General features: G+C 30.2%; 3 protein-coding genes and 1 long non-coding RNA gene across 10 annotated transcripts; 1 reads left to right on the top strand and 3 right to left on the bottom strand.

Annotated features, from left to right (window-relative positions):
- Window positions 1-93: 93 nt before the first annotated feature.
- Window positions 94-2,755, bottom strand: LOC139906287 (uncharacterized). Its single transcript, XR_011781689.1, has 2 exons — window positions 1,459-2,755; window positions 94-439 (listed from the first exon to the last, which is right to left on the bottom strand). It is a non-coding gene; the product is annotated as an uncharacterized lncRNA (long non-coding RNA).
- On the top strand, window positions 294-8,972 carry LOC121124157 (glutamate receptor ionotropic, kainate glr-3). The gene is made up of 14 exons (XM_040719283.2): window positions 294-517; window positions 2,755-2,866; window positions 2,942-3,064; window positions 3,122-3,209; window positions 3,262-3,451; window positions 4,729-4,819; window positions 4,881-4,981; window positions 7,057-7,250; window positions 7,318-7,398; window positions 7,463-7,638; window positions 7,687-7,831; window positions 8,381-8,480; window positions 8,546-8,636; window positions 8,699-8,972. The coding sequence occupies exons 1-14, from the start codon at window positions 294-296 to the stop codon at window positions 8,843-8,845; spliced, it is 1,863 nt and encodes a 620-aa protein (XP_040575217.1). The 3' UTR covers window positions 8,846-8,972.
- Window positions 8,973-9,187: 215 nt separating this feature from the next.
- On the bottom strand, window positions 9,188-13,249 carry LOC121124158 (ras-related protein Rab-4B). The gene is made up of 4 exons (XM_040719284.2): window positions 11,125-13,249; window positions 10,747-10,813; window positions 9,559-9,867; window positions 9,188-9,488 (listed from the first exon to the last, which is right to left on the bottom strand). The coding sequence occupies exons 1-4, from the start codon at window positions 11,302-11,304 to the stop codon at window positions 9,391-9,393; spliced, it is 654 nt and encodes a 217-aa protein (XP_040575218.1). The 5' UTR covers window positions 11,305-13,249; the 3' UTR covers window positions 9,188-9,390.
- Window positions 13,250-13,478: 229 nt separating this feature from the next.
- Window positions 13,479-16,667, bottom strand: LOC121124226 (ras-related protein Rab-10). Of its 7 annotated transcripts, none has more exons than XM_040719372.2 (8): window positions 16,585-16,667; window positions 16,458-16,475; window positions 16,206-16,383; window positions 14,464-14,499; window positions 14,272-14,379; window positions 14,141-14,205; window positions 13,909-14,076; window positions 13,479-13,832 (listed from the first exon to the last, which is right to left on the bottom strand). In XM_040719372.2, exons 1-8 carry the CDS (start codon window positions 16,650-16,652, stop codon window positions 13,700-13,702), a joined length of 774 nt encoding a protein of 257 aa, XP_040575306.1. In that variant the 5' UTR covers window positions 16,653-16,667; the 3' UTR covers window positions 13,479-13,699. The 7 variants fall into 7 exon arrangements, with proteins under 7 accessions (XP_040575306.1, XP_040575312.1, XP_040575310.1 ...); XM_040719378.2 differs by having other exon boundaries at window positions 13,926-14,076; window positions 16,585-16,652; XM_040719376.2 differs by having other exon boundaries at window positions 16,456-16,515; window positions 16,585-16,642.
- Between the last annotated feature and the right edge of the window lie 31 nt (window positions 16,668-16,698).

Here is a 16,698-nt window from a genome sequence, read left to right as displayed (position 1 = left end):
GCAGTTGTGTCAGTTTAAGTACCCATATATTATATAAAATATATTACATGGACGCTATTATAATAATGAATACCGAATGTACCTTGAGATTACTTATTCATAAACTTTTTTATTTATTTAACGAGTTTGCAGGGAATTTATACAATAAATGATAAGGAGTATTATTAATAAGTTATTATTTACAACCATGAGGGCAGGAGTGTTAATGGAAGAGGAGGAATGATATATCAAATTTAAGGACATTCAAATAAAAATCATTCACTCATTTGTTCACCTGATATTCAGTAATTACCATGCATATTCTTCTTTGGTCTGTCCCATTGGTTTTTTGGTGTCAATCATACATCTCCATTGCTCAAAAGGAAGAACAGGATTTACATTTTCAATTCTTATTTGACTTTTTAACTTGGGAGCCGGAAATACTTGATTGTGATATTTCCTTTGTATGGAAAAGTGATTTTTTCCAGGATGTTGTGATAGCATTAAAGACCATGGAATTGAAAGAAAATATAAATAGGTAATTAGTGTGGTATCAGGGGCGTCTGCAGGATTGAAAATAAAACTGCAAAAAGGAAAATTTTTGTAGAAATTTTTTTCGCAAATCCATAGCTATTCTAAAAAAATTCATTTATTTGGGAAAAAAATTTCAAATATTAAATGTTTTGAATTTTCTTTCAAAAACCGACTGTTCACAAAAAATTATTTGTTTGAGATATTTTTTCAAAAATCAAATTTTTTCCAAGCAAAAAAAAATTCTGAATAACTGTGGAATTTCGAAAATTAAGCTTTTCGGAAAAAAATATCAAAAATTCATAGCTATTCTCAATAAATTATTTTTTTTGGGAATTTTTTTTCAAAAACCCAATGTACATAACAAAACATCATTTGTTTTGGAAATTTTTTCCAAAATCAAATTTTTCCAAAAAATGTATCTTTTATTTGTGAACAGCTGTGGGTTTTTGAAAATTCAACTTTTCAGAAAAAAAATTCAATAATGTAAAGTTATTTACAAAAAATAAAAAAATCCAAAGCAATTCTCAAAAAATTAAGTTTTTTTGGAAAAAAAATTCAAAAATTAAATTCCGAATATTAAATTTTCTAGTAAAAAGGAAAAATTCCTTAATTTTGCGATGGGGTCTACATCCCCTCCAACCCAGCCCCTGCGCACGATCCTGGACATGCTTCCTCTGAATTGATATTGAGGGGGGCGGGATTTTATAGATGGTTTTTATGATGGACTTTAATTCTATATGAATCATTAAAATTATAAATTTAATTGCAGATAATATGAATTAATTTAGCTCTCTTTTTCTATTTTTCCTCCATCGGGGATGATGTTAGCTTTCATCATTTGGGAGGGGGGGGGGGTTTAGTCCCAAAATTTATCAACATCGTAATCTTATTACTCATACTGATACTGATATAAGTTTATTTGTAAATATATATATTAGGGTATACCGTAATGACAATTATTGGGAATTTGGTATCGCCAGATATTTTTTATTTTGCATTTTATACCTCCAGGCAAGAAAATAACCATCAAACGTCCAAAAAAATGATCCTTCCAGGACGCACGCATTTTGATTTGAAAATCTGTAAAATGTCGAAAAAAATGAAATTTTGATGTTGTTTCTTTAAAATTATTGATTTGAATCAAGTTACAGGATTTTTATTTATTAAATATAATAGACAAAGCATATATTTTACAACACTATTTTAACATTCTAACTTTAACTTGCCTCATGGTATGTGTTTTTTAATTTCAAACATGTCGACAATAAATAAATATTATCTTTCGGTACTGCATATTACGCACATTTATTTTGATGTTTCTCCTTATTTTTATTAATAAAATCCTATTATTATTATATTAACAAATATGTAATATAATATTATCGAATATACTTTCGTTGTTCATTTATGCCAAATAACACACCTTATTTTGCCTATTTATAATTTTGGACTACGAAAACTCTTAAATCTACAACCATTTATTTATTGTTTCTTAATTTCTAGGGTTGATTTTTTTTATTCAAGCATATTTTTATATTTTATAACTTTGACATTTTTCATTTATTATTAATATTTAATTCCTTTTTTATAAAAATAAACAGTTGACTTTTATGAATGACTAGGGTGATGAAAGACTCAGTAGCTTGTTCCAACCCTGGATATTAATAATGGAAGTAGTATCTAAATTGAGGTTAGGTGAACAGTATGGCCCTACAGTGATCCCCGAAATCACTTTCATAATTTATTTCTCATTTTTTTGATATCCCGAATTGCCGATCTTCTTGGTTACAGCTTGATAGTAAATATTCTAGAACATGCTTAGAGTAGAAATTCATAAATATACTTTTGGTCCATATACAAGTTGGAATAGTGTGTGAACTTCATACCAATAAATTACCGGTATTTTATGTAATAGCTGAGCTCAATGGTCCCAAAAATGGAGCTAACTCCATTTTAATTGTCATTTTAATCAATAGATTTTATGCTTCAAAGTCCATTATTTTAATTAGTATTTAGGTATTAAAATATACGTTCCTTAAATTTTTTTTAATTACATTACGTTTCAATTGTACAATTTAAATTCGGACTAATTATTAACCATGATTTTGATTACAAGGACTTGCTTGGTAATTAATTATTAGGTTGCCATACTAACATTATATTTATGAAATCAAAATCCTTCATTATACATACATATTTAATTATTAATTTGTCATTTTTCAAATAAAAATGGACAAATAGAGGAGTCTATTCGATAAATATTGATGAAGCCTACACATTACAGCAAGGAAAACATTGCATTTTATTTTTCATACAAATCAACCTTCCACAATCCATCAACTTCATACAAAACGTTCGTAAATCCATTTCTATAAATACCTTTTTATCGTCAACGTTTTATGTCTTTACAAATCTATGTAAAATGTAGACCCTTCAGAGTGGAAGATACTACCGACGGAATTTCTTTATTTTTGTATTCCAATCTCAAGCTGAAGTAGAGGGGCTTCTTAAAAGAGCACACGACTTGGAGAGAGTTGTATCCTTTTACCAAGTAAGGATTTAATGGAGTAATTGCTCTCTGTGCAGAAGGACTTATATTTATTCATAGGTTCAAAACAAGATGCTTATGTACAACATTGATAGGAACTGCTACAAAAACCGTGTACAATTATTGAATCTTTGGTGCTCGGAGCATGGTATTAAAACAAAAATATAATACAATTAAAAACTTCTCTAAATTATCTACAGGATTTTACAAGGAGGATAAACTATTTCAGAGCTCATTGTTCCCAAGTGGTTGCGAGAAGGAAATTGTTGTAACTGCGCCAGATGGATGTTTTCCTTTCTATGAAATTGCACAAAATCATAGGAGTATACCATTAGGAAGCGATCTACTCCTTATTGATTATCTTACAAAAGGACTTGACTTAAAATATAGGTATGTCGTAGCTCTAGAAAACTCTCAGTACAAAATTTACTCTCATTTATTAAAAAAAATCAGGTTCAATACAACGAGAACAAAAAGTACAAATGAATTGAAGACAATAATTTAATTTATCTATGAGCGCAGAATCCCAAAAGTATCTTAGTTTTTCTCTCAGTCGTCCGAATTTTGAAATATCTGGGGTTATAGTGCATCTCTAAGGATTTTTGTTCTATTTTGTAGGGATCCCATTTTTTATGGGGATGTACTAGCAAATAGTCAATATTATCATCATATTTTTCCGATTTCAATACTAATTTTATGACGACATGCCTCGTAAAAGGAAGATCGATACAATCGAAGGAAGATACTTGTAACTTGATCATCCATCTCAAGAGATGTTCAAATTCAGATTCCGAATTCCACGAGTGACAACAGGAAGATAATTCATTTGTGGAAAAATAGCAGCCCTCATAGGAGAGTAGAGTGGACTCCTTCCTTGAGAATGAGATACTAGGATCGAAACAATAGGGCGATCCATTCACGATGAGTAGATAATTTTAATATTTCAACATGGGATTGCTTAATAAATACAAAATGGACCAAAAATCCTTGAAGACGCATATCTTTTAAATCAATCTTTTTTTTAAATTATGCACTGAATATTTTTTAAGATATAAACTATGATATTTTTGATAACTATGTATTATGAATAAGTTATAAGGGTCTAAAGAAGAGTCTCGTCCTTATCATTTTTCAACCTAAAAATGGAAATATATCGATTTCAGAAAAGATACAGTATAAAGTAATAAAAATAATTTTACAGAAGTTTTATGAATCCTACTTATAATTTGGGGATTGTTTTAAGGGTAAAAATGACTCTTTAACGATAATATTCAGATGACTGAGAGAAAAACTGAGTTTAGTTTTGGATTCTACACTCAAAGATAAATTCCTTTTTTTTTGGCTTGAATTCATTTGTACAAAAGGAGGTTTCAACTGAGTAATACTTCAATATTTAAACCTGTACCAGATGGGGCCAAGCACATTTAAATTATTTAAAAAAAAAAAATTTTAATTTTCTCATTATTCAGTGTAAGAACTCACCGCATTGATTGTAGAATTGTTTATCTGTTAGGGGTATATAAAAAAATAAGTAATCATATTATTTTTGATTCTATGTAATAAACAATGTAACTAACTTATTTTTCCATGAAGTAATATGTAAAAAGTAACTTATTACTCAAAACTGGTTTTAAGTGAGTGGATCTTAAATTGACGACTCATTACAGAGTTGTTCCCTACATTGATGGAAAATGGGGCAATATGGTCAATAAGACGACTTTAAAATTTAATGGTATGATTGGAATGGTTCAAAGAAAGGTTCGTTAAGTTTACCATAAATTTATTTTAACTTAAGAAAATCCAACTTTCCATGGCCTAGGAGGCTGACGTCGCCATTGGTTGCATAACAATTACATATGAAAGGAACATGGTAGTGGATTTCACACTTCCATATTTGATGGAGTCTATTGCTCTGACGACGTATACTACTCAATTAGTTTTAGATATTATATGAAGGGGCGTCCACAGGGGGTAGGCTGAAAGGGCTGTAGCCCCCACCCCAAATAAATAAATTTTTATTTTTTACCAGAAATTATTTTGGTTGGGAAAAAAAAAAATTACGCGAAAATAGGCGGTAAATTTTTTTTTCAAAAAGTTTAATATTTGAAATCTAATTTTTGGAAAATTTTTGCGAACAGCTGAGGATTTTTGAAATTTTGTGTAAATAGCTATGGATTTTATCAATTTTTTTCTAAAAAATTAAATTTTTTGAGAACAGCTGTAGATTTTTTTGATTTTTTTTCTAAACAAAATCTAAAAACCAAGCCCCCCTCCTCAAAAAATATATAATCCTGCGGACGCCACATTGCTATATTTTAGAGAAAAAACGGTCAAAACCCCTATATATTTATATTATTGAATTAAGTTTTTTTTTAATACATCTAATAAAAATGTGTCTATATTGGTTTGTTCAGACATTAACAAATAATTTAATGAAGAGTAATATAGTTTTTTTATAACTCAATTCCTGAGTATATTGTATGTATGAGAATATACCTATAATATACTATAATCGAGTTAATGTTTGAAGGCTATTTAAAGCTTTGTATTCAATTTTAAATAAAAATATGTGAATGCATTAGTTAAAGGCAACAATTTTACAGTAATTTTTTGGAGGTTTTATATCTATATACAACATAATTTAATTTTTTTGAAAATTTTAATATATTTATTATTTAAATACATAAAGTTATATGGCTAATTTTTTAGTATAGAAGAACAACCGTGTACAAAAAAAAAGTCAATGAGGTTAGTTAGATACATGTATGTACATACATACATCATATATCATTGATGAAAAGTATAAAATCAAATTTAAAAAAACTTGAACATATTTAAACACTTTTCCAAAATAAGGATTTCGCTTCATAGTGTACTGCAAGATTGAACAATCTAGAGCAGTGGTTCTTAACCTGTATTCGATCGAACCCTAGAGCTTCGGTGGAGGTCAAAACAAACATAATTTTTGATGACACGCTCTACTTGACGAATTAAGAAGGGTTCGGTGAATATTCATATGAAACTAGTGGGTTTCTGTACCTCCAACAAGATTAAGAGCTAGTGATCTAGAGGGTATCATTCAAAACAAAAATTGAGATAGCAAATATTTAACCGTGATAAATATGTTTTTGAGGGACACCCCACCCTTTTGGTGCTCAATAAGTTTTCCATATGAAGTAAAAAAAAATAATTATGCATCATTTAAAAAAAAAAATGTGTATTATCATATAATGCTATTAAAAAATTATCAAAGGATTTTCCAAGTAGGTGCCCCAAAAAGATATGTATCTATGTTGATTTCTATTACCAAGACGCAACTTTCGTCAGGTTTAAATCTTTCCTATCTCAATTTTTATTTTTGGAGGATACCCTCTATAAGGAATATTTTCTCTTCCTCTAGTCAGTCAACCAATATTTCTATATTGGTACATTATGCCTCCACCTATCAATAAAGGTTTTATCCATGAAAACAAGTAATTGTGTCATCAATTGGACTTTATTCTGAAGAAGCTGGAGAAGCATTAAATTAAGATCTTAGAAATGCTAGACTTACTCACTCAAGAAAATCATCATGAATTCCCACCGTTATAGATTTGATACACCGTCTTTTGATAAGCAGTGATACATAAATATCTGATCTTCGAAAATATAACTTTTAAGGAAATAAAAAAAAGTTATTGGCAGATACTAAATCAATATTTATATTGATAGAGTAAAGGGTGAATCTGATGAGATTGTATGTTTTCGTTTATTTACCCTGTATCATCAAATAAATTATATTTTATATATAAAGATAAAAGCTTTAAAAATTATATGAAATCAGTTGAAGTTAATATAATTTTGATAAATAAGTTATATAAAACTTAAATTACAGCTGGAACTGTAAAAATATAATATCAATTTTTATAGTTTTGGCCGTTTTTTTAGGGAAATAAAACAATGTGGGACGCCCCTGATACGATTACATAATGAAATCTTTATAAATATTATTTCAGATGTAAACCACGGCCCATACCCCAGTGGAGAGCCTTATTTCTTCCTTTTACCAATAGTATTTGGGTTATATTGATTTTGTCCATATTTTTCTTTACTTCAATTCATTGGTTATTTACAGTACAAATACAACACGACCCAGGATTTACATTAAATCAATGTTTCTTCAACACTTATAAATCTTTTTTTAATCAGGGTAAATAGTATATATTTGAATCCTTTCGAATATATAATTACATCCCTAAATATTTTACCCACATTAGCAATACATTCATGGCCAAAGGACTATAGCTCTAAGATTTTATTCATTTTTTGGTGCTTGTTCGTACTGCTAATTACTGCTGGTAAGTATTTCCTTTCTATAAATTACCCTAATTAAAAGATAATAATTAAATACAATTACCATAGCATACTCTAGTCAACTTATTTCAAGTTTAACTTCACCCACGCTGAGTAAAGCCCTTAATTCGGTGGAAGAAATTGCAGAGCAAAATGACTTAAATGTAGTTTTCACTAATGGAACAATACATGAAGTAATTTTAAGGGACTCTAAGGAGAAGGCCTTTAAAAAGCTCTGGAAAAAAGTAAGTTAAAGTGTAGAATAATTTATTATTAAGAATCCTTCACCACAGATCCAGTCACAAGATCCAAGTGAAACGTTTACAAATTCATTAGATGAGTTATTCGCAGACATGTATCCAAATTGCTCCAGCGTAATAGTAATGGATTATACACCATCTCATGCTGCAAGTATGATCAATTACATGTCCCTAACAGGTAAGGGATCCATCCTTTCAGAATATTAAGTTATAACGCAGGGGTGTCAACAGGGGGTGGGCTGAAGGGGGTTGTAGCCTACCCTCCCCCCCAAAATAGGAGTTTTTATATGTTAGAATTTTTTTTGGTCAAGATGAAATTTTTTATTTAAAAATAGTGCCAAAATTTATTTCCTGAAAGATTTTTATTTAAAAAAAAAAGAAAGTCATTCGGCAAATTATGCAGCACAGGAGAATTAAATATTTGAATATTTTCTACAAAATTTAATTAAATTTTTTTTCTACAAAATTTAATTTTTCGATTTTTTGTGACAACTGCGGATTTTTGATTTTTTTTTCCAAAAAATGTAATGTTTGAAATTTTTTGTGAACAGCTCTGAATTTTTTTTCAAAAAAAATCAATTTTTTGTGTGTGGCTTATGATTTTTTAATGTCTTAATGCTTAATGTGCTTAGTGTTTAATGTCCAAGCCCCCTCCCCTAAATATAATCCTATGAACGCCCCAGTAACGCTATAGAAAAGGATAAGATCCATATATATTCTGAAATAGGCAAAAGTTACTTATATCAACTCAAAGAAGTATTCTTTAACATGGGATATGGGTTTGCTCTTCAAAAAGACTCGGATCTAACCCATTCATTCAACCATTTGTAAGTTCTGAAATTATTAATTAGTTATTTTCTAACTATCGTAGTTTTCATTTGTTCTTCTCCAGTATTAGGAAATCTCTGTATTACGGATTGAACATGAAATGGATACAGGATACTATATTCAAGATGAGACTGCTTAATAATCAAAAAGTCAAAGTAATTCGTTCTAAAATCTCACTCTAAAATATCTTATTATTAATAATTCTTTTTTCAAAAAGACTAATTTGGAACTTGAGAATCAAAAAAATATCAAAATCAATTTAATGCATCTCCAAGGAGCCTTCTTTGCTCTAATTCTGGGCTTCATTTTATCTATTCCAATATTTATGACTGAAAAATTGCTGATGCGTCAACCTAGAAAATAAATTCCCTCCCTAAAGAGCAATCCAAGAGTTGTGAAAAATATTTTATGTTTATGAATTAATTTGGTAAATTATTATATATTATGTATTTGAGAACGTTGAATAATTAATTAATTAACTAATCAATATATATATATATATATTTCTTTAGTAGTGAAAACTTGGTGGAGATTCTTTGTACAAGAAAAAAAACTAAAAAAAACAACAACAACACAATCATAAATTGTAGAAATTAATTGCATTTTTTGGAGATTAAAAAATGTATAAAATTTTTAGCAAAATAAAAAGGAAAATATTCCTAAGTATAAATGGAAAAGAAAACTCGTTAATTAATGAGGGGAAATGTAAAACAGAATTATCTCTTTAATTTAATTACATATTTTCTTATAGAACCTTTAATAAATTAACATAAATATGGTATCATCAGAGTTATATATACTGTCTAATATGAATAATGATGATAATAAATACCAAAAATACGATACACAGTCATCATTGGATTTGAAATGAGATTCATTTCTATGGGCCTCAAGCCCTTCCATTTAATTTCAAAAGACACAATCCAACTGACCACAATTAGGTGTAGGGAAAGTGTAGGTATAACTCTCATGACTCCGTTGTTGAAGGGACTCGCCGTATTGAATACCTAGGAAGATAGTTTATGTTAGGATTATACAAACTATATATTAGCCATTAGTATATTATATCTAGCTAACCTGATCCAATTCTCTCGGGATCTAATTCCCCAGTCTCAATTTTTGCAAGAATGGATTTAGAACACTTTAAAAATGCCTCTTCAACGGCTTCTCCCGTCTTGGCAGATGTCTCCAAAAATATTAAGTCATTTTCCTGAGCGAATCTGGAAGCCTCTAAGAAAGAAACTTCCCTCTCTGACTCAAGATCCTTTTTATTACCGACTAGGAGGATTATGATTTGAGGAGATGCAAGGGTTCGAGCATCCGTGAGCCAATTTGTAAGGGCATTGAAAGACTCTCTTGAGGCGATGTCATAGACTAGCAATGCTCCTAAAAGAGAGACATAAATTAAAATCCTGATGTCAAACACTCGATACACTACAGAGAGGGGATTAATTATCGTTATAAAACTTTTCCACATCTAACTCCTGATGATTTTAAGTTACTGTTTTAAGCTTTCATAATTCGGTAGACTAAATACTTACTCTAAAATATATCACAAAGGTTTTCTATGAATTTGATTTAGTTTTTGTCAAGATACAGGTCTTAAAACGTACAAAAGTTGAAACACTGTTGCACAAATATATCAAATCTCAACAAGTGGCTCCAAATGAATCCATTTATCACAGGAAGTCATGGTTTTAGGAATCATTTCTTCAGATGGAAATAAGTTTCCCATCCTTTTCATGGATGCAAATGAAAAGATATCCTCGATAGTCTAGAAGGTCATAGTGCCCATAGGTTGTTTCATTAGAATGTGTTTCTCTGGTTGGAGTTGGCAGTCCTTCCCAAACCTAAAGAAATCCCCCTAAATCTGTTTAAAGAAGAGCTGTTTAGCGGATCACAGGAATCAGTGTTCTATAATTAGAAAGTGTGACCTTAACAGAGACCTATCCTCAATCCTCTGGATTATTCTGTCTGGAGCGTTTTATAGATAAAGGTCAAGGTATCTACCACCCATGCCTCTCAAGTGTAAAAATAACATCACGAACATCTTTACTACCATTCGTTGAGAATTGGAGACTGTGATTGAGGGTCTTTCATTAAGTGGGTGTAGTCTTTGAAATACTATGTACTAAATAAATATTAAAAAACTACATTTTGAAGTCTTATCATTTTAATAAGAGTTGTATAGTGTAAATTAACTAAATTGTAACGATAATTAATCCCTACTTTGGCTTGTATTACACTAATTTGACAAGTATTTACCTGCTGCTCCACGGTAATAGCTTCTTGTGACAGATCGAAATCGCTCCTGCCCCGCTGTATCCCATATCTGAAACGCACAGAGGAATACAAAAGTTTTCATTATTATTCAAACTTAAATAATAATAATATTAAATCTATCATTTTCTTATTCTTTAATCGTAACGATCAATTATGTCTACTTGAATTAAATGCAATTTGTAGTGCCTTCTAAGGGTTAATAAGAATAGTTTTTAAATAGAAGTGGAGGATAATTCGTATAAGAATACAAATGTTATCCAGGCTTAATTTTAAGAAAAATCATTCTAGCTTCTTCTTGTGTTGACGGGTCACAATTGTAATATATTATATCATTGACTACACGAACTATGAAGCTTATACCTGCAATTTAACAGTTTTCCCTCCAACGGGAAGAACTCTGGATCCGAACTCGACCCCAATGGTATGACGTGAATCATCTAGATATCTGCCCTCAATGAACTGATGCAAAAGACAGGATTTACCAGTACCAGCGGATCCGATCACTAAAAACTTGAATAAATAATCGTACTGATCAGACATTATTTCACTTGGCCGTCAAATAGTCCAATAATTACTCAAGCCACATAGCATATAATATCTCAGATCCGTTTTTGGCTTTATTTGATCAATTAAATGTAAATATAAAATTGTCAATAGAAGTACAGTCAAGTAAATCAGAAAATTATTATTATCAGCAGAAGAAGTGATGATGAAAAAACTATGACGTCACATAAGGATTTCTCCTATAGCCATATTCAAAAAAAAAAATATATATATCCAATAACATGACTTTTAAGAACAAAAAAAGGTAAGTATAGCCTTGATAAAGCCTAGATGCATATCACGTCTAGGTTCTCTCAATGTCAAATATATAATTTGAGACTCTACCCTTGAACTCAAGATGGAATCAAGTGATATACAAAAAAGTTTGAGTTCTTACTTGTTGGAATAAAAGTGACGTCATTTATCAACATTGATCTTATAATACGTAATTGTACGAGTGATTGCAACTTGTATAAGTAAGTTGTACAAGTTGCAATCAAAAATGTACTCATTAAATACGCAATACATTCATACTTTTAATAGATCAAAATGTGACTATGTAGTTGATAATTATCATTAATTAAAAGGACTAACAATCTAATTAAATAAGGACCCATGAGACGTAGAAATAACACCTTGTACAACGTTCATATACAAGTTGGAACTTGTACATAAATCGCAAATTGTACAAGACATATAATTTATTCTTATTATTTATGTACGTACTTTATTAGGACACATATTTAGGTATTTTTATATACATTTGGGAACCTTTTATTAGAGCTAAGGGCACACACCTTTCTCTCAATTTAAGGAGGGGTTCTTAACTTTACAAGTCATACAGCTTTCATACGTACAGTAGACTGCACTGAGCAACAGTAGATTCACTCTCTTTTAGACAAGAGAGTCCCTTGAGTATGTAGTATTTTTTTTTTTTTTTTTTTTTTTGAAAAGCTGTATCTACTTTCAAAATAATATGTAAGTAGATATACATATATGCCTCCTCAGCATAAAAGCAAGCTAGAATACTTTTTCTCAAAATTGAGTGTGGATTACGAATACTCGTCAATAGCTATCAATAAATTAAAGTCAAAATTGATATATTTTATTTCTAGGGGCCATATGTATGCCAATATAAGTCCCTTAAATCAATTATATTTTCTAAACTCTACCTAAAATTCTGGGGCATCATAACTCATCTTAAAAATTTGACTTAAAATCCTGTAATTGACTCAAATATCAGAGGTGTATTTTTGAAAAATATAATTATTCATAGTTGTTCACAAAATTTAAATTTTTGGAAATTTTTTTTAAAAGTCAATAGGTATTTGGAAAAAAAACCTCAAAAATCCAAAGCTATTCTCAAAGAATTCAATTTTTTGGAAAAAAAAATCAAAAATCCATAGCTATTCTCAAAAATTTAAAAAATTAAATTTTTTGGATTTTTTTTTCATAAATACATAGCGGTTCACAAAATATTAAATTTTTGAGAAAAATATTTCAAAACTCATAGCTATTCTCAAAAAATTCCAAAAATTAATTTTTTTTCATACATATATAATTGTTTACGAAAAATTTAAAAATTAAACTTTAAAAAAAAATTTTTTTTTTCATAAATATATAACTGTTCAGAAAAAATTAAATTTTTGAGAATTTTTTTTTGAAAATTCATTGCTTTTCTCAAAAAATTAAACTTTTGGGAGAAAATTCCAAAAGTTAAATTTTTTTCATAAATACAAAATGAAGAAAAATGAAGGAATGAAATTTTTGAGAAAAAACTTTCAAAAATTCATAGCTATTAAGAATAAAATTTCAAAAATCTATAGCTATTCTTAAAAAATTAAATTTTGGAAAAAAATTTTAAATATTAAAATTTCTATATAATAAAAAACAAAAAAATATCCTTAATTTGGGAGAGGGGCTGCAGCCCCTCCAAGCCACCCCTGCAGACGCCAGAAAATGTTGGACTGTATCTTCATATATATGAAGTAAGGAAATGGATAGATTTTATATAAAAAAGAGCCATACCACGGCCAATATAAGTCCTTTAAATCAAATAAACGTTATAAAATGTAGCTAAAATTATAAGGTCATCCTATACATTTGACTAATACCCTTCTAATTGACTCAAATATGTCTATGGAATATTGAAGTATATGAATATATGAAGTAAATGATATATTGGGATTTTCTATTTTTAAAAATTATCTTCAAAATTGTTTTTATACTGACAAACCACAGTCATGACATATCACACATAATATTATTAAAATATTACATTTAACACACTCTACGGTTTTTGATAAATTCTTTTTTTCTGATTGATAGATAAATTCTTCAATTTATAAACAATATCGATAAATATACAAATACAACAAGCCTTTACAATGAATTAATAACATATTTTTGAATTACAATGTCCGTCCGACTTCTTTTTCACGGTTGCCAAGTTTTGAATATCATTTAATATCCGTAAATCATCCGGATTTTTCTTAAGAATATTCTCCACTAAAACTATGAAGCATCTGAAAAGAAAATATGAAATAATAATAAAGTTGTAGTCGTTCAGCCCATTAATTTATTTAGGAAACTTGGTATTACTCATCAATATTACTCGCCTCCTTGGCAGATACCTCTAAAAACGTCATGCCCAAGTCATTGGCCAATTGATAACCTCCATTATACGTGACCTCCCTTTGACTTTCTAGATCTAATTTGTTTCCAACCAAGACGAGATGAGCTCCTTCTCGGCCAAACTCCTCCACATTTCTATTTGATAAACAAACTCAAAGTGTATAAGGGATTATGGGGAATGATTTTTATGGATGTATACCTCAGCCACTTTCGAATGTTCAGAAAGGAGTTGTAGTTGGTGATGTCGTAGACAAGTATCACACCCTAGGTAAAAAGGTATAGAATAATGATCAATATATTATTATTTAAATAAGTTTAATTAATTATTACATGGGCATGCTTGTAATGGGAAGTCGTAACAGCGTGAAAGCGTTCTTGACCCGCTGTGTCCCAGATTTGGAGCTTAATCTTTTTCCCTTTAATATCTACAGTTTTTATCTAATAGAGCAAGCCCACCCGCGGAAAGTTAAGAAAGATTGAAAAAGTCAGGGAAATTACATGTGATGCTATTTTGATCCTTACCTTAAAATCAACTCCAAGAGTGTGTGTAAAATTGAGCTGGAATAAGAAGGATTCTTTATCTTCAGAAATGAATTTAAATGATTGTTGTAAGATGCAATTAGTATCAAAGGATAGTTTATAACAATACAAATAACACTTCAACGCACAAATTCAAATTAGGCTTCAATCTAGTATTGTACCGGTCCTTATTTATTCGGTCCAGTCCAGTCTTAAAACCGATCCCAGGCGCGTCCGTAGGATTATATTGAGGACGGGGGTTTGATTTTTGGATTCACAAAAAATTTCAAAAAATATTTTTTTATAATAAAGAGGAAAAAGTCCATTTTGTGTGTGGGGGGGGCTACAGACCCTCCAGCCCACCCGTTGCAAACGCCCCTTGTATCCTTAAGACTGTCGGTCCTTTGGACTATCAACACTGTAACTGATTAAAAACACTTTAAATAAAGTTTAGTGACGTCATCAAGGACCTAACTTTATAGGTTTTAGAGGACTAATATGCAGGACTGAACTGAACCGATAATAAACTAGATAAGTACTAACACTAATATACTTAAATCCAGGAGTACTATCTGTATTTTTCACACTCCACTTACAAGTTAAACTGGTAATTTGTTACTTTTTTATTGGAAATCACAAATTGAAAGGTAATAAGTATTATTATGTGACAAATTATAATGTTGAAATCCCCACAATTATATTACATGCCAATACATATTAAATGCCTATTGTAATAGACAGCATTAGATATACAAGGGGTCTTTAAAAAGTCTGCGCAAAGTCCGAGAGAGGGCACTACTGGCGCGGGTTGAAGTTATATCTAGTGATGAGCATCTCTTGGAAAAACACAGACCAACTTCAGGAAGATCGATCTATTTATTTCTGTTTGGTATTCGTTTGAATCGAGGAAGTGGAGGGATTTGCAGAAAATGGAGGAAATTTTTTTTTCGTATGTAGATGAAACATTACTTTATGAAAGACAAAACAGTTCAAGAGACTAAAAAGAAGTTTGATAAACATTATGGGACTCTGCACCTTCGACTACAACAGTTTATAAGTAGTTTCAATATTTTTGGAGTGGTTATATGCACACAGATGACGATGAACGTTCTGGCCACCCTGTTGATGTTACTACTCAATAAATCAAGGATAAAATCCATGATATGGTCATAGATGACAGAAGAGTGAAGGTGGTCGAGAATGTTAGTGCTGTTGGCATCTTGAGTTGGAATCCTATTTCCATTAATTTTGCAGCCACAAATGCTGAGGTATGAGCTGGTGCATTTTAATGATGGAAAAGGACTTTTTTGTGGGCCAATTGTTGGCTTTTTTCTTGCAGCTCGGTTTTCAAACGGTCCAATAACGATGAATAATATGGACATATAATTGTTTTACCATTTTCCATATAGTCGAAGAGGATTAATCCCTGGGAATCCAAAAGACAGTCGCCATAATCTTTCCAGCCGATTCCTCGACTCAAACGAATGTCAAACAGAAAGAAAGAGACCGATCTGGCTGAAAGTTTGTGCGTGTTCTTCCGAGAAATGCTACTAACGAAACATGACTTCAATACGCGCCAGTAGTGCAATCTCTCAGACTTTGTACGGACTTTTCAAACGACCCTGGTATGTTGTAATTAAACCAAGCCTAATGAAACATATAAATGATAACTTCGTATACAAGCTTTATAGAAATTGCAACTTGTACAGAACGGATATAAGAATAAACCAAATAACTATCTTAACTTTAAATAATTCATCCGTGAAACGCAGTGTAATACATGTTTTCCCAACTCCGGACTCTCCAATAATAATCAATTTAAATAAATGGTCATATACTGGATTGCTGATGTAGCTTCCATTGAATAGATCCTTGTATTGTGACGTGGAAGACATTTGTGTTGTTCCATGGAGGTGAGTGAATCTAGGGCCATTGTAATTCATATAAGTTAACTTTTGTAATTCAAGATAATTTATATCCACAAATTTTGCTTACACCTGTCATAGAACAACACTCTGTGTACGCATGAAGGGAAAGAGCTGATGTTAGATATTACTATAAGTATTTTAGAATTATGTCAAGTAAATGATTGTTGTTTTTACACACACAGCTTCAATGTAATACTGTAAGTGTAGAGTGTAGACTTGCTTGATGGAGGAACAAATACATAATATGTCTGTATGTAGGCACATATATAATGATTATTAGTTGTTTTAAAACGTGGCTGGAATAGGACAT

The sequence above is a fragment of the Lepeophtheirus salmonis genome, chromosome 9, assembly GCF_016086655.4.
Source record: "Lepeophtheirus salmonis chromosome 9, UVic_Lsal_1.4, whole genome shotgun sequence".
Classification (NCBI taxonomy): Eukaryota; Metazoa; Arthropoda; class Copepoda; order Siphonostomatoida; family Caligidae; genus Lepeophtheirus; species Lepeophtheirus salmonis.
The sequence above is the reverse complement of the archived record's forward strand: the minus strand, read 5'-3'. Positions and strand labels throughout refer to the sequence as shown.